Raw genomic sequence first — 22,421 nt, 5'->3', positions numbered from 1 at the left:
TGTGTGACATCATATATTTCTACAAACTGATCACATCTAGGACTTTTCATCCATAAAGATATGGTAATGAAGCGGATAAGAATAGTCCTCGCTCACCTGTTCCTCTGTGACTGTTTCTGTCAGGTGGTGGTGCGCGGGTGGAGTAATCAGGGTCTGCGTGATGAGCTCTACATCCAGCTGTGTCGTCAGACCACAGAGAACTTCCGCTACGACAGCCTGGAGCGAGGCTGGGAGCTGATGGCCATCTGCCTGGCTTTCTTCCCCCCCACACCTCGCTTCCACACCTACCTGGAGGGCTACATCTACAGACACATGGACCCCTTGAACGACACCAAAGGTGAGGATGCAGCAGCACACATGCTCAGCCTCCACCTGAATGTAACACAGGATGACTGAGACTTTTGTACTGTGTGTTATAGGAACTTAACATATGATGACAGTCCATCTGTCTGTCCATCCACTGTGTCTGTGCTAACTATTGGCACTGATTGTTAGGAACTTTGTTTTAGGTCATCGTGGTCTCCAGAGGATGGTTCCTCACATGGAAGTGATGACCAACTGTCATTGAACTGGAGATAATCAAATGTCAGTTCTTCTCATGCATGTTGGCTTTAAGGCTGAGATTCTTGAAAGCAGCAGTGACAGAACCCTGTCTCTCCTGTTTCTGGTCTGTTCTAGAGCCTTTCTTCAGTTTGATTCTTTCAGTCGTTTCCTATGTTTCCAGTCTGTTAAATGATCCAATCCTGTCTGTGTATGTTACATATGATAGAGTTTCAGTATGTCCTCTCCTCATGCTGACCTCAGCTGCTCAGCCTGTTTGAAACTGTTCTTGACTTCAGTTTAAAACATTATCAGTGTCCCATCATCTCAGTGCAGATTATGAGGCTTTTTTGATCAAAAACACTGAATTTTCACTCATTATTCTACACTTTATTCTACACTATACAAACAACATGTCAGCTACATATAGGGGGATCAGATCCCAATAAGCCCAATGTGGGACAAAGGGTATGTTTGTGTGGGTCATGTCACCAATGTATGGATGTAGTCTAAAATTTAGATATATTGTCTATCTAACTTAAAAAAATAAACATTTCTATTCTGCCTGGTAGCTCATAACATCTATGCTTTACCTTCTGGTTGATTTAGTAGCACACAATAGACTACACAGGTTGCAGGTAAGACCTTTTATTTACAATGTGAAGGACTTATTATATTTTAAGCAGCCCTGTTTATATTTTCTCTAACAGATATGAACAAATGGTATGGTTGTGCCTTCCAAACACCTTAGTTATTCAGACTTTTCTATCAGAACCCTATACTGAAGTAGAACCATATGCTGAAGTAGAACCGTATACTTAACCAAAGCAGGAGGCATTATTCAAAATATCTTTTGATTTCTCCTCCTAACCCAAATGCAACTACTGCATTTCATCAACAATTAGGCTCAAATAGATCAAATAAAATCAGATTCATACATATTAAACCGGTCAGGAGGTAACATAAACTAAACTAAAAATACATCTTTTCAGTTTTGTCCATTGCTACAGCTACTTCAGGCAGGCCACCACACAGGGTGTGCACTTTCAGCACCACAGGCAGCACCTGGCTGAAACACAAATATAACAACATTCTAGTATTACAATCTAGCACTAGACACCCACTATATTCTATTCTATATCTAAATTAAGTTAATCTTACCTGAGATGTTCTTCTTGACTTTATACTTTTTGCTTGAGTGTGCAGCTTCCAACAAGACTTTCTCCTTGAGTGCATAGGTGTAGAATTCCTTACAGATGTTTACAAAGTTGCTCTTGACTTAAATTTCACACTTGATAAGCTCCACAGAGCTCCTGTTACGATGGTCGGTCCACGTTGACGTCATGAGGGAAAACACTCTCTACAGCAGCATTAGTAACAGGGATGCTGAAGAGAAAGGAGGCAATGGTAGTCATATTTGGTGTCTGCGTGCCTTGAAGCAAGGTTGACCACTTCTCCGCCACAGGAGCTCTTCTCTACACAATTTCCTGCTGGTGTGGCAAAGTATCACAATATTCTACGTACAGAGAAGATGAATTTCCCTGTTGTGAGATAAATAAAGCCAATCTTAATATTAATCTTACCATGGAGCGGGTGTGCTGGTGGTTGTAAGAGTGCTCCTTGTCTCGTCTAGGGATTTGCCAGGGGGGTCATCAGCCATGGAGTGAGGGTATAACCTCGGTCACCTGTTACATTTTTATAAAATGGAGTTTTATAAAAGTTAAACTGGATGGTGGTTTTTAGAATTACAAATGATTTACCAATCAGCCACCCATCTGTAAAATGTTCTTACAGTTTGAATTGACCAGCCAGTGGATAGTGGGCAAGACAACAACAAGACAGATAAAATTTAAATGAGTCCTTTCTTATTCTTGAATTTCTAAAAAAGTTCAGGGGAAATTCATTAAAAAAATACTAGAGAGGGATGGCTGAAGGTGTGGGTTCTGTGTGACCTGGTGAGTGGCTGGGCTTCACTGTCACCAGGCTGGCAGGCTGGATCCGGCTGGTCGACTGATGCACTGGCTCGGTGTGGCTGTACTACAGCTGTTGACGCCGCATGCTGTGCTGCTGATGACTGCTGCACTCAACTCTGTGTGGCTGCAAGGCGCTGCTGCTGCTCAGCTGTTGCAGTTGCTTTCAGTCCGACCACCGTCCTACAATTACTGCAGCCCACGTCACACACCACACCTGTCACAAAGAAGAGCAGAGGGAGACTCAACACAAGATAAAACATTTTAACTCACAGCTTCCTAGGTAGAAAGGCCTCAGAACACATGCACACAGATACCTGTCACAAAGAAGAGCAGAGGGAGACTGAAGGAGAGTGTGTGTGGGGGTAGTTAAGCTGGCTGTTTGATCATGCCCAGCACACCTGTTACAGGTTAGCCCATCACCATGAGATCACTGCACACACACTCACTCTGTGAAGCCACACCCACACATGCACCACAAAATCCACCACTAGTGCCAAACAAAATACACAAAATCTATTACTGATACAGGTCTACCCTGTTACACATCTCCACCAGCTCCTTGAGCCAGACGCATCCCCACGGAACTATTCTGCAGTTCAAAGAGTGATACAGCTTTCGGTTGAGGAATGGATCTGGAGAGGGTGCTTTGATCCTTATATGCGTGCGGTCTACAGCACCAATGATATTTGGAGCTACGACAAAAAAAGGCGTTCTTGATCTCTACCTGCTGGTTAGCAGTGTACAGGAATGATATGTACTGGGGCATGAATGATATTATTGCTTTCATTATTATTATTGCATTTAACCAAACATATATTATGAACGCATTTTAAGCACTGTCTTGACTCATTAATTTTTATATTTTTTAAACTGAACTCATATGCATTTTAAATAACAGTTCCTATTATATGAATTACAATAGAATAAACTTCTTTATAGAAAGAACTTATTTATTATTTATTTATTTAACTGATTAACTTATTTACATTTAGACAGGGCTACACCCTCCCCCTTCTAAACCGTTAGATGTCCTCATCTAATCCTGTGTTTCTTGAGTGGGGCTTTCCTAGTAGGCGTAGGACCTCTATCTGTGGAACAGTCAGTAGCTTGGGGATTCAGATTTAGCTGAATGACCATTCCATGATGTACAATAGTTACTGGTTCGTCCATAGAATGGCCAGGTTTGTCATAAGTCAAATGAATGACTGGCTTACTTTGTCTCTGTGAATGTCTAGTCAGGTTATCTTTACTTCTAGCATCCTTTTTACTAGATGAGGTTAGTTCTTGTTCTACATCTGTCTCTGGTTCATTTCCTGTGTTTTCAGGTTCTGTATCATCAGATGACTTTCCATCTGGTAAGTCTGCATCACTTTCATCACTTCTTCTCACATCCATGCTCTCATCCGTATATATAGGGATCTGATTTGATTGACGTTAAGTAGACAAGACATGTCTTTCAACTTCCTCAATGTCAAAGGATTGACATTCAGGTATCTCATCAAACTCGGATTCTGAATCAGAAGGACCACTAGCTGCAGGCTCAGGCTGTTGGTGATTCTGACGCTTCCTTATGTTCTGTGACCTTGTGACAGACGGTTCTGTGGTTTTGGCAGCTTGGGCCGAAGGATCTGGCATCCTTACCAGGTAACCGATCGGCAGAAGATGGTCTCTGTGAAGAGTTTTGACACTTCCGGGACCACACTCTTGCTTAACTTCATAGAAAGGTAAGTTAGGCAACTGTTTGACAATGACATAAGAAGTGGACTGCCATCTGTCTTGAAGTTTGTGCTTCCCAGTAAGACCAAGATTTCTCAATAGAACTCTGTCTCCTTCTGCCAATGGCTGACCTCGAACACGCCGATTATAGTGAGACTTGTTCCTCAAGTGACTTTTGTCAGCTGCCTCAGTTGCAAGTTTGTAGGCTTTCTTTAAGTCTTGTTTCAACTTGCTGACATACATTCAGTCATGTCCATGTTCTCCATCGAGACAGGTGTTGAAGCAAATATCCACAGGCAATCGCGCCTCCCTGCCAAACATGAGAAAATATGGAGAGTATCCTGTGGCGTCATTTTTTAGTACAGTTATGTGCGTGTACCAACTGACTAATGTGTTGACTCCACTTGTGCTTCTTTTCATTCTGCAGGGTGCCCAGCATTGACAAAAGGGTGCAGTTGAATCGCTCAGGTTGGGCATCACCCTGAGGATGATAAGCAGAGGTGCGCGACTTTCTGATTCCAAGACTAGAGAGGAGCTGTTTTATGACTTTACTCTCAAAGTCTCTTCCTTGGTACAAATGGATCTGAGTTGGGAGACCATAATGAACAAAGAACTTCTCCCATAGCACTTTGGCGATGGTCATGGACTTTTGATCTCTAGTAGGAAAGGCCTGTGCATACCTTGTGAAATGGTCATTAACAACTAACACATTGGCTATGCCTTTGCTGTTGGGTTCTATCTGCAAGAAATCTATGCAGACGAGATCCAATGGGCCAGTACTAGTGATCTGCTTCAGTGTGGCTGAACGCTGGGGAAGCGTCTTTCTAGAAATGCATCTTCCACACGTTTTGATGTATTGTTCAACTTCAGTAGACATATGTGGCCAGTAAAACCCATCTTTGAGAAGCTCTGAGGTTTTCTCTATCCCTAAGTGTCCACACTCATTATGAAGGGATTTTAGTGGCATACTGCCCGGATAGCAGATCAGCATCCACATTTTGACGGCCAGGTCGATACTGGATTGTAAAGTCATAAGTTGCTAAAGCTGCTAGCCAGCGATGTCCTGTAGCATTCAAACGGGCTGATGTGAGTACATAAGTGAGGGGGTTATTGTCAGTCCTTACTGTAAACTGGGCGAAAGCCAGTATAGGGGCATTTACGAGACAGTTAATGACCTTCTTAAAGGTGTCTCGGCATGACTGATCCCATCTTTCTCCAAACGGTTCGGATGCCTTGAGGTAGGTCTTTGGTGAATCTATGATTTTTGTTTTCCTCCCTTTCTGAGCAGGGGGATACCCTTTGGTGAGCTTGGTAAGTGGCCAAACGATATGGGAGTAATTGCCGATGAATCTACGATAGTAGCCACAGAAACCGAGAAATGACCTGAGGCTCTTGAGATCAGTTGGCTCTTTCAAGTGTTTCACCACTTCGACCTTTTCTGGATCTGTGGCAATTCCTGTTTCAGACACAATGTGCCCTACATACTTGACTTTGGGTTGACAGAATTGGCATTTGTCCAATGACACTTTGAGTCCAACCTCCTGCAGACGGTCAAGAACTGTTAAGCTTGATTTATGCTTCTGCGTCGCGGCGACGGCGTAGCTACGTCGTCGACGCAGACCCCTACGCGGACCCTGCGCCGTAGCCTGACGTGCGCCTCCAAAAAATCCTGACTACGCGTCACGTCGACGCGTCGAGACGCGAACGGCAAGGACTGGGATTGGTCCGCTCAGACCGTCATTCCGGCAGTTGCTTTTCCGGTCAACAGTATAACAACACAGCCAGTTACTTCTGCTGCTTGCATGCTTGTCTCCTATTGCTTGTGAACTCCATGCTTTGTGAGATCCCAGCAGGGCAGGAGGAGTATTGGTGTTGTGCAGCATGTAGCTTGTAAGCCCCAAACTGTTACCAGAATGCTACACAGCATATCCGCTCTGACCGCAACTGCAGTGCAAGAGAGCAAGAACCCCCCGAAACCAATCCCCCCCCCCGACCCCCCCTCGCGTTCCCTCAACGCAGAACTTCGAATGCTCAATGACGGCGTCGGGTCGACGACGTAACTACGCCATCGCCGCGATGCAGAAGCATAAACCAGGCTTTAGAAGGGGATGTTCGCGCTCTTCCAGGGATTTTCCGAAAACAATAATATCATCTAGATAGACTATGACTTGGAGGAGATGCATATCACCGACTGCCTTCTCCATGAGTCATTGAAAGGTGGCTGGCGCACCAGTAATACCCTGTGGCAACCTTTCAAATTGGTAAAATCCCACAGGACAGATAAAATGCTGTCTTCTCTTTGTCTTGTTCGCTCATAGTGATCTGGTAATATCCACTGTGAAGATCCAATACAGAAAACCACTTGCTGCCCGTTAGGCAATCCAATGCATCATCAATTCATCAATACGGGGTGTGGTGTATTGGTCTGGTATTGTCCGACTATTGAGGGTGCGATAGTCAACGCACATTCTGATGGAGCCATTTTTCTTATGCACCACCACTATGGGTGAAGCACAGGGGGACCGTGATTCTTTCACTATACCCGCAGCGAGCAGCTGCTGTATGTGTCGTCTTACATCATCGATGTCCACAGGGGCTAACCGACGGGATCTCTCTCTGAAAGGGGTGGAGTCACTCAATCAGATTTGGTGCTCTACTCCAGAGGCCAAACCAACATCCCATTCGTGAAAAGAGAAAACATCTCGTCTTGCTGCCAACTCCTGACAAAGTCTTTCCTTCCATTTCTCTGAAACAGGTGAGTCTCCAAAATCAAAGAGCTCTGGGTCAAGAGGATCAGAAAGTTTGTCTGAAGAATGTGGCGAAACAACAGTATCTACAGCATACATTTCTGCTAGGACGGTGCCAACGTAGATGGAGGTGGGTTTCTGAGTTTCATTATGTAGCAGTACTGTAAAGTGGTTTAAATCAATGCTGGTGTCAGAAAGTACTCCTGGTTGTATCATCACTCCAGCAGGAAGCTGTGGAGCAACTGGATTGTCAATGAGAATGATGTTATTGGATGACGATGATTGTTTCTCTACTTTACAGATAGCATACACTTTCTCTCCAGGAGCTATGGAGAGTGGACCTGGACCTTGCCATCTCACTTGTCCGATGGCTTCTTCCTCCGGTGCTCTCTGAGGCAAGTTTGCCTGAGACTGTATCTGTTTATATGCAGCCTGAAGTCTCATTGAGTGTACTTTGTGTTGGCTGCCTGTTTCTTTTGCAATATCCCACAATCTGTGAAACAAAAAAGCTTGTTCCTACTATGACAGGTGCCTGCTGTCAATGCTGAGGCTCTGGACATACAAGGGCAAGAACCATGACAGGGCCTTCAACTCCTGGCATTTCTTCTGGAAATTCCATCTCCGCCACAACATAGCCTTTGTAGGGGTATTCAGAATCAGCAAGACCCCAGATGGCTAGTCAGGAGATTGGTTGTATGGGGACATGTGACAGATGCTTTTTTCATACCAGCCTCCAAAAATGATTGTTACGTTTGACCCGGAATCCATAAGAGCATCACAGGTAAGATCATTGACTTTAATGGTACAGATGGATGATGGGCCAACGAGTCCTTCAGGTAGGTCAGAGTCTGTTTTTGGAACTTCCATTGTATTCACCCTGGCAATGTCATTGTCTGGGCTTTTAGAGCTCTCTTTTTGTTCTGTAGAGCTTCCACGGACTTGGCGTATTTTAGTATTATAGTTTTTTAATCACTTTTGAGGAGTTCTCTGGAGCAGTGCATTTAGTTGCTATGTGCCCATTTTCTCCACATTTATAGCAGAAAACCCAGTAAACTCTTCTTTAGACTGAACCTTAAAGGGAGCAGCTTTTGGGTTAAAGGGTATTTTGTTTCTGTCATACTCTCGTTTTCCCTTTGAGTAGTGAGTAGACTGCACTGTCATGACTCTGTTCTTTGAGACCCTTTACTTCGGCTCTGAGTGACTGTATTTCCTGGTTAGGTTGACTTTTAATGTTACTTTCCTCCTTGGACCTTTTTGTATAACCCTCATTGGCTGACTGAGACAGTATTTTTCTTGGTTCCTTAAGTTTAGCTTTTAACCCTCTAGGCGCCAGAGTTTATTTAGCAATATATTCCGTTTGGACTTTAAGATTTCAAAAGGCTGTAGCTTGGAAGTGGTGAGAGATAAATTCATACTGTAAATGAGAAAAATATTCATAATGACCTAAAGTTTGTGATGGGAGTAAATGTACTCATCTAATTTGCATATTGTGACGTCACCAGGTGACTGGATGTAACTTTCAGTAAAACTCATTTTTGAACATATTTACACAGAAAAAAAATATTTATATTGTCATCTCATCCTCAAAATAAAGGAACAGAAGTTTGAGTGGAGTAAATTTACTAATCTAATTTGTATATCACCAGGTAAAATTCGGTAAAACGGAATTCTGAACATATTTACACAGTAGATTTTTTTTCATTTCATTTTTTCATAGATTTTTTTCATCCTCTCATTCTCAGAGTAAATGAACAGGAATCTGATAGGAGTCAATTTCCTAATCACTCACTCTCGCCGTGATCAGTGCGTGTTGCTTGTGTGACAGTGTCTGCAGCTGCAGCATGATCAGAGTCACTCGTCTCTGATGAGCAATCGTCATCAGAGGGCAGATCGTCCCTTTCTGAATCGCGATCAGCATAGATCTGTGCAAGCACCTCATCCGCACTGTAAAGTCTTTGGGGCATTTTGTTTTTTATTACAAAAATCGCTATCTGTGTCTCTATCTGTCCAGCACACTTCTGCCACCGCTCCGCTGCTCTCTCCTCTCCCACTCTGCCGCTTAGCCGGTGCCGCTCTGACAGCCGGTGTCGGGTTTCAAACTTTTTTTTCTCAGGTATTTTGCATAGAAACACACCCACAAATGACATCAGGATTGAAGCTGAATCTAGTGGCCATCTAGTGGTAGCAAGCAGTAACAGCACAGGGCAGTAGATTTAAAGATATGGGCTGTTTTATTCAGCAATGTTGCCTGTCGCAATAATGCGACTTTGGCGCCTAGAGGGTTAACTCCGCAATCTCTGCTTGGAGCTGCGTTTCATGATGCACATCTAACTCTGTTCCTTTCTCTGCTTGTACTACATGTACCTGTTGACGAGGTGCAGGTCTCCTGAGACCACGCCTAGCAGCTTCAAGGTCTTCTGCCTCTCTTATCTCTTTCAGCAGATCTAGAAATGTTGGCAGGTTATCTCTCTTATCTCTCAGATTAAGCTGAATCAACATGAGATCAGACTCAACTGCACCTTTAATGAGCTGATCAAGTCTAGCTCGGTAAGCCGCATTACCTGGCAGACCACCTCTTCGAATGACTTTACTGAGGGATTTTTCTAGTCTGCGCAAGAACTCAGATAATCGTTCATTTGGCTTCTAATAAATCAAATCAAATCAAATTTTATTTGTATAGCCCAAATTCACAAATCACAGTTTGCCTCAGAGGGCTTTACAGTCTGTACAGAGACGACATCCTCTGTCCTTCGACCCCCTCTTTGATAAAGAGACTTAAAGAACAGGTAAAGGTCTTCTCCTGACTCAGGACTTCCAAAGGTATTGTCTGTAGCCTGTATGTACTCTATACAACTAGCATCAGGATTTGACCATCAAACAGCTTGGATGATCTCCATGGCTGGCCCTTTAAGACTTTCGACAATCCTTCATTTTTTCTCTTTTTCCGAGCACTCATACTCTTCAGCCATAAACCTTGCCTGATCCAGCCAGCTGTCCAAGCTCTCCTCACCGAGTGGAGTGGGGCTGATACCGGAAAAGGTTCTCAGATGGCGATAGTTGTTACTCTCAGTGGACTTTGTCTCAGTACTTCACCAACAACACAGATTATGGATTCAGGAGTACTACTCCATTCACCACCACTAGGGTTTACTGTTGGGATGTCTTCCATTGTTTTTCCTTCCTCTTGGGGAAACTGAACTCATTTCTCTGAGGAGTTGGCTGCATCGTCTGTTTGAGGTTGAGCTATCACTATTGTCCACTCAACACCTTCTGCGGGCGATGTTAGTTCTGGCGGGACCTTGGACGGATCTATTTCTCCCCTACACTCACATAAAACAGTCACAGTTTGGGTTTTAGTGTCAAATATTTTTCCTCTCACACTGACTTTGCCCAGTGTTTTTTCCGGTGGCGCCATGTGGTAGGAGGCAGCGAGAATATAGCTCTGAGGGAAACCAATTAATAATTGCGACTAACTAAAGAGAAAACGGCAGAAAGCAACTGTAACTTGAAAATAAGGCGACAAGCAAGACATTAGGTAAATATGGTCAAGATAGGGAAGCCCGGAGGGGGGGGAAATACGGAGGAAAAAAGTACCGACTCGGCGGAGGGGTCATGCCCAGAGACAGGGCGGCAAGAGCCGGTCAGCAGTGAACCTGACTCGGTCATATTAATGGAGCTACGCAAATTAAGACAAGAATATGCTGAAGCGGCAGATGACAACAAGAGAGCTCTGGCTAGGCTCGAAATCAACATGAAAGAACTAATGGGAAGAACAACGGCCCTGGAGCAAAGAGTGGATCACATGGAGGAAAGGGTCGGAAATACGGAGGACAGGACAAGACGGCTGGAGCGCTCCGCAGCCTTCCTGCTCCAGCAAACTGCCAAGCTCTCTGTGAAATGCGACGACTTGGAGTCAAGACTGAGACGCAACAATATACGGATACACGGTATCCCTGAAGGAGCAGAAAAAGATGACACCATAGGTTTCGTAACGGGTCTCATCAAGTCTAAAATCCAAAGTACAGACGACATGGAGATTCGCATCGAAAGGGAGCACCGCTCTCTGGTGGCTAAACCCAAAGGGCCATCATTATTCGCTTCTTGGACTACAGGGTAAAGGAATACATGTTAAGGCAAGCCTGGAAACAGAAGACGACATACGAAGGACAGACCATATACTTTAATCAAGACTACACAACAGAGGTTCAAAGGAAGAGGAAACAAGTGAGAGACGTCATCAAAAAGTTGAAGGAGAAGGATGTGAAGCCGCAGTCCCCCTACCCGGCTCAGCTTAAAGTGTTTTTGGACTCAGGGACAAAGACATTTTCTACGCTAATGGAAGCAGCACCTATGTTAAAGGACATGGGGATTGACGTGGAGGAGGACGGGGCGGAGAGGCTGCAGAGAGTGATGATGCAGGGCAGCTGGACCACAGCGACAGGACAGAAGGGGAGGCAGAACTCTCTGACAATGGGACTTTTGGAAGACACATGTTCCTGTTCTTGTTGTTATTGTGTATTAGTTCGAGTTCTGTATGAATAAGTTGAATTTTGTGTCATACAATGTACACGGTTTGAATCATCCCATTAAGAGGAAGAAGATACTGAGCCAACTGAAAAAAATGCAATGCTCTATAGCTTTATTGAAAGAGACGCATCTGATGGAGACTGAGCATAGAAAATTAAACCGGGAGTGGGTGGGCCAGGTATTTTATGCCTCATATGGCAAAAGAAGGGGCGTGGCTATTTTAATTAGTAAAGGTATAGCTCTCAGGGTTGATAGAGAGATAAAGGATAACATGGGGCGATACGTTATGATTGTTGGATCTATAGGGGATGTGACTATTTCAGTACTGAATGTATATGCACCAAATGAGGAAAAAGAGACATTTTTTAAACTGATTGCCAAATTAATTACCAATGACGCAAAGGGGATAATATTGATGGGGGGTGATTTCAACACAGTGCAAAATGGCAGATATGACAGGTTACCTCCGGATCAGGGACCAAGCACAAAAAAATCAAGATTTTTAAATAATGTTGCTAAAGAACTTGGATTTACTGATCCGTGGAGGAAGAACAACCCAAAAAGCAGAGACTATACGTTCTACTCGAATCCACATGGTAGCTATTCCAGGATAGATTTTTTTTACGTCTCACAACAGCATATACACAAGGTTCTGAAATGTGATATACACAATATAACTATTAGTGATCATGCCCCTATTACACTAACAATGGCCCTGGATAATGAACCCATTTTTAGATATTGGAGATTGAATGTGTCACTGTTGTCCTCTGACAATGTAGTAAAGGAAATAAAGCAAAATCTAACAGAATACTTTCAGATTAATGATAATGGGGAGGTGTCGCCATCAATTTTATGGGAGGGAGGGAAAGCAGTGATACGAGGGAAAATAATAGAAATTTCATCTAGGCTGAAAAGGGCTAGGCTAAAAAAACAAGGAGAACTGGAGAATGAGATCAAAGAATTAGAGAGAGAACACAAAAGAACGTCAGATAAGTCCATTTTCGCTGAGTTAAAAACAACGAGAGACGAACTGGATGAACTCTTAACATTTAAAGCTGAAGGATCTCTACGCTTCGTGAGTCAGAGATATTATGAACAGAGCCAGTCAACTATTAGCATTCCAACTTAGAAAAGCCCAAACAAACAGAATAATCCCAAAACATCCTACATCTAAACAAGTCCTGATGAAACCAAATGAAATTGCTGAGGCATTTCAGATTACTATAAAAATTTATATGACGACCCTGAAGCTAATCTTGGCAATAGTGAAACACAAGCCTTCCTTAGAAAAATAAACTTACCAACTCTGTCAAAAGAAGAGGCATCCGAAATGATTGAGCCAATCTCTACACAAGAAATATTAGACATTATAAAAACTCTTAAAAATAACAAATCACCAGGGACGGATGGGTTTCTGATGTTGCTGTCATGCCATGCTCATGTAACAACTTCCGTTGAGGAATCAAAAGTGAAGGCAGTCAAGCTGTTGCTTCGTCATTGAGCAATGAAAGTGCCACCTATTGGCCAATTTGCACCGAATTTAGCACAAACCGTCATCGTGCCATGGAACACAATCAGCAAAAGTTTTGTGGTAATGGGTCTGTATTTCGTCAAGATATGCAAGACTATCTGTTTGTCCATAATGTGCAGGAAATTGTTGTTTTATATTTTGGGCGTTCTTTGGACTATCACAATTCTTTTAATAATTTTTAGTCAGGAGGGTCTACAGATACTGTATGGAAAGTTTGGTGCAAATTGGAGAAACTGCCTGGGAGGAGTTCAAAAAAGTAGGTTTGCGACATTCCGGAATTTTCAAATGGAAATGTAGTGCGAAAGTGGGCGTGGCCTACATGACAATTCAGCTGAATGCAGGGAACACATAGATATAAGGTTTAACAATGTGCACCATGTTATGTGGGAGTTATTAGGCAAAAACAGTTTTGTGTTGATAATAGCGCCACCTGCTGGTCATTTTTGGTGTGTCAGTTACAGGGGCCAGTCTATACCAGCCCTATCAATTTCATATCCATAAGTGTTATGGTGTGGGCACAGTGCCAAATATAAAATGAAACTGGCACCAGAGCGCCACCTAGTGTCGGATTGGTAAGACCTTCATCAGGTATCCTCAGGGGGGCATTGGCAATGAGTATACTAAGTTTCATGTTAATCCGACAAACGGATGTGGAGATATAAATTACTCCAATTTAAAGAGCGCCACCCAGTGGTCATCAGCCAAAATCTTGCACAGAGGCTTAGGGGCTCATGGGTAAGTAGTATCCTGAGTTTCATGTCACTGGGAGAAACCAATGTGGAGATATGCAACACTTCCTGTTTGGAGCGAAATCTGCAGGAAGTTGTTTTTTAACAAGTTGAGTATTCTTTGGAATATCAAAATTCTTTCAATAACTTTTTGTCATGAGGGTCCACAGATGGTGCATGCAAAGTTTGGTGCAAATTGATGAAATTTCCTGGGAGGAGTTCGAAAAAGTAGGATTGTGACATTTGGCGAATTTGCGAAAAAACGGCAGGCGGATATGGGCGTGCCCTATATCAGGAGATTCAGCAGAATTCACTGAACGCGTGGATATGAGGTTTTTGAATGTGCGACAAAGTATGTGGGAGTTATTAGCCAAAACGCACTTTCCTTGATTATAGCGCCACCTAGTGGTGGAAATTCACAACTACAACAGATTATAAAATTTTTCGCCAGGTGTGACAAATATTCTAAGTTTGGTGAGTTTTGGGGTATGTTCAGGCAGTGAAAAATGCGATCATTTGGGGAAAAAAAAAAAAAAAAAAGATTAAAGCTGCAAGCAGCGATGAACGGGCCCTCACAGTCCACGCGTGTCGGGGTATGCTGCTGTCGCGGCGTGCTGCTTTCGCTACATGCTGCTGTTGGGGCAGGCTGCTGTCGGGGCAGGCTTCTGTCGGGGCTTGTTCATGCAACAACTTCCATTGAGGAATTAAAAGTGAAGGCAGTCAATCTGTTCTTTCGGCATTTAGCAATAAAAGCGCCACCTATTGGGTGATTAGCACCGAATTTTGCACAAACCCTCATCAGGCCATCCAACACAATTACAAAAAGTTTAGTGTTAATTGGACTGTATTTCATCAAGATAGGCAAGACTGTGTTTTTGACCACAATGTGCAGGAAATTGTTGTTTTATATTTTGGGCGTTCTTTGGACTATCACAATTCTTTTAATAAGTTTTTGTCAGGAGGGTCCATAGATGGTCTGTGCAAAGTTTGGTGGAAATGGGATAAATTGCCTAGGAGGAGTTCGAAAAAGTAGGTTTGCGACATTTGGCAAATTTGTGAATGGAAATGTAGCGCGAAAGTGGGCGTGGCCTACATCACACAATTCAGCTGAATGCAGGGAACACAAAGATATAAGGTTTAACAATGTGCACCATGTTATGTGGGAGTTATTAGCCAAAAACGGTTTTATGTTGATAATAGCGCCACCTGCTGGTCACTTTTGGTGTGTGAGTTACAGGGGCCAGTCTATACCACCCCTATGAATTTCATATCCCTAAGTGTTATGGTGTGGGCACAGTGCCAAATATAAAATGAAACTGCCACCAGAGCGCCACCTAGTGTCAGATTGCCTTTGTCAGCTATCCTCAGGAGGGCATTGGCAATGAGTGTACCAAGTTTTGTGTTAATCCGACCAACCGATGTGGAGATATAAAATCCTCCAATTTAAAGAGCGCCACCTAGTGGTGATGTCCCAAAATTTTGCACAGAGCCTTGGGGGCTCATGGGTAAGTAGTATCCTGAGTTTGATGTCATTCGGACACAGCATTGTGGAGATATGCAACACTTCCTGTTTGGAGCGAAATCTGCAGGAAGTTGTTATTTAATAAGTTGAGCATTCTTTGGAATATCAAAATTCTTTTATTAACATTTAGTCAGGAGGGTCCACAGATGCTGTGTGCAAAGTTTTGTGCAAATCGGTGAAATTGCCTGGGAGGAATTCGAAAAAGTAGGTTTGCGACATTTTGCGAGCTAGCGAAAAAAAAACTGCAGGCGGATATGGGCGTGGCCTATATCAGGAGATTCAGCAGAATTCACTGAATGCGTGGATATGAGGTTTTTGAATGTGCGACAAAGTATATGGGAGTTATTAGCCAAAACGCACTTTCCTTGATTATAGCGCCACCTAGTGGTGGAAATTCACAATGACAACAGATTATAAAAATTTTCGCCAGGTGTGACGTATATTCCAAGTTTGGTGAGTTTTGGGGTATGTTCAGGCAGTGGAAAAATGCGATCATTTGGGACAAAGAAAAAAAAAAACTATTAAAGCTGCAAGCAGCGATGAACGGGCCCTCACGGGCCCTCGCAGTCCACGCGCGTCGGGGCGTGCTGCTGTCGCTGCCTGCTGCTGTGGTGTCATGCTGCTGTCGGGGCCAAGCTGCTGTCGACAGCAGGGCTTGTTCTTGCAACAACTTCCGCTGAGGAATGAAAAGTCAAGGCAGTCAAGCTGTTATTTCGTCCGGCCGATTTTCACCAAATTTTTCACAAACCGTCATCGGGCCATAAAACACAATAAAAAAAACTTTAGTGTGAATGGGACTGTATTTCATCAAGATATGGAAGATTGTCTGTCTGACCACAATGTTCAGGAAATTGTTGTTGCATATTTTGGCCGTTCTTTGGACTATCACAATTCTTTTAATAAGTTTTTGTCAGGAGGGTCCACAGATGCTGTGTGCAAAGTTTGGTGCAAATTGGAGAAATTGCCTGGGAGGAGTTCGAAAAAGTAGGTTTGCGACATTCCGGAAAGTGCTAATAGAAATGTACTGCGAAGTGGTCGTGGCCTACATCAGACAATTCAGCTGAATGCAGGGAACACATAGATATAAGGTTTAACAATGTGCGGCATGTTATGTGGGAGTTATTAACCAAAAACGGTTTTGTGTTGATAATAGCGCCACCTGCTGGTCATTTTTGGTGTGTGAGTTACAGGGGCCAGTCTATACCAGCCCAATCAGTTTCATATCCATAAGTGTTAGGGTGTGGGCACAGTGCCAAATCTAAAATGAAACTGCCACCAGAGCGCCACCTAGTGTCGGATCTGTAAGACCTTCGTCAGCTATCCTCAGGAGGGCATTGGCAATGAGTGTACCAAGTTTCATGTTAATCCGACAAACGGATATGGAGATATAAATTACTTCAATTTAAAGAGCGCCACCTAGTGGTTGTCGGCCAAAACTTAGCACAGAGACTTAGGGGCTCATGGGGAAGTAGTATCCTGAGTTTCATGTCATTGGGCCAAACCAATGTGGAGATATGCAACACTTTGCTGTGTGCAAAGTTTGGTGCATATCGGTGAAATTACCTGGGAGGAGTTCGAAAAAGTAGGTTTGCGACATTTCGCGAGCTAGCGAAAAAAAATGGTAGGCGGATATGGGCGTGGCCTATATCAGGAGATTCAGCACAATTCACTGAAGGCGTGGATATAAGGCTTTTGAATGTGCGACAAAGTATGTGGGAGTTATTAGCCAAAACGTACTTTCCTTGATAATAGCGCCACCTAGTGGTGAAAATTCACAATGACAACAGATTATAACATTTTTCGCCAGGTGTGACATATATTCCAAGTTTGGTGAGTTTTGGGGTATGTTCAGGCAGTGAAAAATGTGATCATTTGGGAAGAAAAAGTAACTAAAATAATAATAATAATCATTACAATTACAATAGGGTCCTTGCAGGTTCCCTGCTCGGGCCCTAAAAAGAATAATAATCACTACAAAAACAATAGGGACCTCGCAGGTTCCCTACTCGGGCCCTAATTAAAGCTGCAAGCAGCGATGAACGGGCCCTCGCAGTCAACGCGCGTCAGGGTATGCTGCTGTCAACAGCATGGCTTGTTCTTGCAACAACTTCAGCTGAGGAATCAAAAGTGAAGGCAGGCAAGCTGTTCTTTCGTCATTTAGCAATAAAAGCGCCACCTATTGGGTGATTTGCACCGAATGTTGCACAAACAGTCATCTAGCCACCCAACACAAATAAAAAAAGTTTAGTGTAAATCAGACTGTATTTCATCAAGATATGCAAGACTGTCTGTTTGACCACAATGTGCAGGAAATTGTTGTTTCATATTTTGGCTGTTCTTTGGACTATCACAATTCTTTTAATAACTTTTTGTCAGCATGGTCCACAGATGCTGTGTGGAAAGTTTGGTGCAAATCGGAGAAATTGGGTGGGAGGAGTTCGAAAAAGTAGGTTTGCAACATTCCGGAATTTGCAAATGGAAATGTAGCGCGAAAGTGGGCGTGGCCTACATCACACAATTCAGCTGAATGCAGGGAACACATAGATATAAGGTTTAACAATGTGCACCATGTTATGTGGAAGTTATTAGGCAAAAACGGTTTTGTGTTGATAATAGCGCCACCTGCTGGTCATTTTTGGTGTGTGAGTTACAGGGGCCAGTCTATACCACCTCAATCAGTTTCATATCCATAAGTGTTATGGTGTGGGCACAGTGCCAAATATAAAATGAAACTGCCACCAGAGCGCCATCTAGTGTGGGATCAGTAAGCCCCTCGTCAGCTATCCTCAGGAGGGCAGTGGCAATGTGTGTACGAAATTTCATGTTAATCTGACAAAGCGATGTGGAGATATAAATTACTTCAATTTAAAGAGCGCCACCTAGTCGTCATCGGGCAAAATTTTGCACAGAGCCTTAGGGGCTCATGGGGAAGTAGTATCCTGAGTTTCATGTCATTGGGACAAACCAATGTGGAGATATGCAACACTTCCTGTTTTGATCCAAATCTGCAGGAAGTAGTTATTTAATAACTTGGGTATTGTTTGGAATATCAAAATTCTTTTAATAACTTTTTGTCAGGAGGGTCCACAAATGCTGTGTGCAAAGTTTGGTGCAAATCGATGAAATTGCCTGGGAGGAGTTCGAAAAAGTAGATTTGCAACATTTTGCGAGCTAGCGAAAAAAAAAAACGGTAGGCGGATATGGGCGTGGCCTACATCAGGAGATTCAGCACAATTCACTGAACGCGTGGATACAAGATTGAATGTGCGACAAAGTATCTGGGAGTTATTAGCCAAAACGCACTTTACTTGATTATAGCGCCACCTAGTGGTGGAAATTCACAACGACAAGAGATTATAAAATTTTTCAGCAGATGTGACGTATATTCCAAGTTTGGTGAGTTTTGGGGTATGTTCAGGCATTGAAAAATGCGATCATTTTGGCAGAAGAAAAACTAAAAATAACCACAAAAAAAAAAAAAATCCTTACAAAAACAATAGGGTCCTTGCAGGCTCCCTGCTCGGGCCCTAATAATCCGAGCAAATCCAATAGGTCCTCGCACGAGATTCGTGCTGGGGCCCTAATAATCATTCGAAAAACAATAGGGTCCTTGCAGGTTCCCTGCTCGGGCCCTAATTGTCAGGAGGGTCCACAGATGCAGTGTGCAAAGTTTGGTGCAAATCGGTGAAATTGCCTGGGAGGAGTTCGAAAAAGTAGGGTCATTGCAGGTTCCCTGCTTGGGCCCTAATAATAATCATTCGAAAAACAATAGGGTCCTTGCAGGTTCCCTGCTCGGGCCCTAATAATCATTACAAAAACAATAGGGACCTCGCAGGTTCCCTGCTCGGGCCCTAAATACAGATCTGAGTCTTCTATGCTGCTTAGTCTGGATGCCCAGAAGGCTTTTGATAGAGTGAAATGGAGCTTTCTATATCAGACACTATCAGCTTTTGGGTTTCACCAGGACTTTATTGAATGGTTAAACATAATCTACAAGGATCCCAAATCACGAATCAGAGTTAATAGTTGTTGCTCAGATTTCTTCTTCCTCAAAAGAGGAGTCAGACAAGGTGATTGTTTGAGTCCATTATTGTTTGCTGTAAGTATTGAACCATTGGCCGAATCAATAAGACAAAACAATCAAATAATGGGAATAAGGGATGAAGGGGGGAGGGAACATAAAACATCTTTGTTCGCAGATGATTTATTAATGCTTCTGAACAACCCATCCCTATCAGTACCAGCCCTGTTGGAGAATCTCAGGGAGTATGGAGGACTCTCAGGCTATCTGACCAATGAAAGTAAATCTATAGCTATGATGATCTCAGTTAAATGTCCAGCAGAACTAAAAGAAAAGGTTAATTTTAAATGGACTGAAAAGGGGTTCAGATACCTGGGTGTTATTATCACTCCTCATGTCTCACAGTTATATGATGCTAATTATGTAAAATTGATAAATGAGATTAAGAAAGATCTGGAAAGATGGGAGATTTTACCCCTGTCTCTCATGGGGAGGGTGGACACGATTAGAATGAATATCTTGCCTAGACTATTATTCCTGTTCCAGTCACTTCCAATTATGGTTCCTGGCTCCACCTTTAAAATGCTGGACAAAAGTAAGGCAAAATTTCTATGGCAAAACAAAAAAGCCAGAATTTAATATAAAATTCTCCTTTCCCCTAAAGATAAAGGAGGTTTGAATTTGCCTAATTTAAAGAACTACTATTGGGCAGCTCAACTTAGAGCACTCATACTGTGGATGACTAAAGACAAAGATGCAATATGGGTGGAAATGGAGCAAAGTGCATGTCCAAATGTGTCCTTAGAATCACTACCATTTATGCCCAGGATGATGCAGAAGAAGTTCAAGATAAAGAATGATTGGGTTATAGAAACTATGAGAATATGGACAATAATACAAAAGAAATTAAATATTTCAGGATCTGTAAGCAGAGCAACAAAAATTGCAAAAAACCCAGATTTCATACCATGTACTCTAGACTCAGGATTTGAGAAATGGACAAATGATGGGTTGATATTCATAGCACAAATTTTTAAAGTGCAGATTTTGAAATCATTCGAACAGCTCAAACATGAATTTTATTTACCAGATAAGGACTTTTATAAATATTTACAACTAAGACACTACCTCCAAAAACACAATGATTGGGAAAAACTGTGCCAAGAACCAACTAAAGTTGAGGAATTTGTCATGACATGTTCAGAGGGAGAATCAAAAAGAGGGCTTATTTCGAAATTGTACAAAGCAATACAGGGTGAATCCAGCGTGAATAATATGGATGTCAAAGAGAAGTGGGAATTGGAAGCTAATATAATTATAACGGACGATGACTGGGAGGAAACATTCGAATCTGGACACAAGTTAACCAACAGTCCAACGTGGAAGGAGTTTGATTGGAAGGTGAAGATGTGGTATTTTAACACCCCATCTATCACTTCTAAATATAGTAACACATCTGATTTATGCAGGAGGAACTGTGGGAAAGTGGGTGATTTTACGCATATATTTTGGGATTGCCCTAAAATTCTAGACTTTTGGAAATCTGTTCAAAGGGAATTAAGGGGAGTTCTGGGTATCAACCTACAGCTTGATCCATCCATATATATACTTGGTATAATGCCTGATGATCTGATGGACAGGGAATGCATCTACTTGCTGAGAGTCTTGCTCCTAATAGCAAAGAAGACTATCACAACTTCTTGGTTGAAACCACAACCTCCCAATATAAAACAATGGAGAGACAGAGTAAGAAAGGTGACCATTATGGAAAAAACTACAGCCAGACTACAACTGAAACTAGACACATTTGAGAAAAGATGGGAACCAATAATACGAATGATATCAGGAATTTAAGCACCTGTACTAATTTTATTTTCCTTATTTATTTTAATCATTTAGCTCTTTGAGACTATCGTTTTTTATTTATTAATTTACTTTTATTATTTTTCTTTGCGTATATACATATTTATTCTCAACAGCGAACAATGTTTCTGAGTTGTAGAGTACACTTACAGTATATGTGTTACACAGAAGGAAGATGGAGTACTGAACAAGTAATGCTTATATGTATGTAAAATGTCAAGACTTGCATATGTGTTATTGTGTGTATGTGGTTTATTTGAAAGGGGCTGTAATTGAGATGAATATGATGATTTTATGTACATCTTCATGTATTTTGAATATGTGGAATAAATATTAAGTTAAAAAAAAAAAAGATATATAAAAAAATACCAAGAAATTATATGAATTTAAATGATTTTGTATGGGCTGTTTTCAACCCTGAACAAATAATATTTTGTACCAATGAATCCCTGTGATTTACTCTAATTATCACTCACACACAGTACTTTTAAAATAAAATCAGTGTATTAACAAAAATATGAGTATCAAATATAACCCACTATTAACACAAAATATCACTTATCACAAACTTTTCAGTCCAACTGACAGTACATCTCAATAAACACACATTCAGTACCAAAAGAATGTGCACTGTTAGTAAAGTCAAACAGTCTCAGAAATAAAACTGTTGCAGGCCTGAATCGGTGCTCGGGTACCGTGAGGTCTAAAAGTGGTGACCGCTTCGCTTTCTCAAGCAACATAAAATAAAACAACTGCACGTGCAACTGGGTTTTTGTACTCACTGTTCCTCTCCAGTTAGTGTGTGATGTGTGTGAAGATGTCTGGGTGGAGAAAGTTACAGGTGAAGATGGAGGGAGAATGAAGAGGGGGAATGGAGAGGGGGGATTCAGCTACTGCTGCCTCGAGACACGCCACTCTCCCAACTGCCGTCGCTCAGAGGGGAAAAGGTCCAAGGAGGGCTTCCTGGTCCAGTCCTCTGACAACATACATTTACATCCTTTAATAATAAATAAAGTCTCTATGCACTTCCATGAACTCAGTCCGAATTCACATAACAGACAGTACACACACAGGTAAACATAACAAGTAACGTGAGGCTACTACAGCTAAACCTGTGCAAATACCCATTGCATGCTAGCTAATCGCTAATCACGTTTAGCATTTACATTGTAACATTAGCAGTAACACAGTCCGTGATTACCACAACACAAATAACGTATACCTTCTGTAAACCGTTATATTTCCATATA

At 42.3% G+C, this 22,421-nt stretch overlaps 1 protein-coding gene and 1 long non-coding RNA gene across 4 annotated transcripts in view; one reads left to right on the top strand and one right to left on the bottom strand.

Moving 5' to 3' along the window:
- The window catches only part of arhgap39 (Rho GTPase activating protein 39), a 181,222-nt gene that overhangs the window by 143,293 nt on the left and 15,508 nt on the right, over nt 1-22,421 (top strand). For both annotated transcript variants that reach the window (XM_084355739.1, XM_084355740.1), the window contains exon 6: nt 124-337. In XM_084355739.1, coding sequence (XP_084211865.1) covers nt 124-337 — 214 coding nt within the window. The remainder of the gene's footprint in view (nt 1-123; nt 338-22,421) is intronic.
- Nucleotides 296-22,139, bottom strand: LOC311258980. 2 transcript variants are annotated; one of them, XR_014622802.1, is made up of 5 exons: nt 21,954-22,139; nt 2,493-2,727; nt 2,124-2,225; nt 1,702-1,926; nt 296-372 (listed from the first exon to the last, which is right to left on the bottom strand). It is a non-coding gene; the product is annotated as an uncharacterized lncRNA (long non-coding RNA). The 2 variants fall into 2 exon arrangements; XR_014622803.1 differs by lacking the exon at nt 296-372 and adding an exon at nt 1,181-1,609.

This window comes from Pagrus pagrus (assembly GCF_965226575.1).
Source record: "Pagrus pagrus genome assembly, chromosome: 6".
Lineage (NCBI taxonomy): Eukaryota > Metazoa > Chordata > Actinopteri > Spariformes > Sparidae > Pagrus > Pagrus pagrus.
The sequence above is the reverse complement of the archived record's forward strand: the minus strand, read 5'-3'. Positions and strand labels throughout refer to the sequence as shown.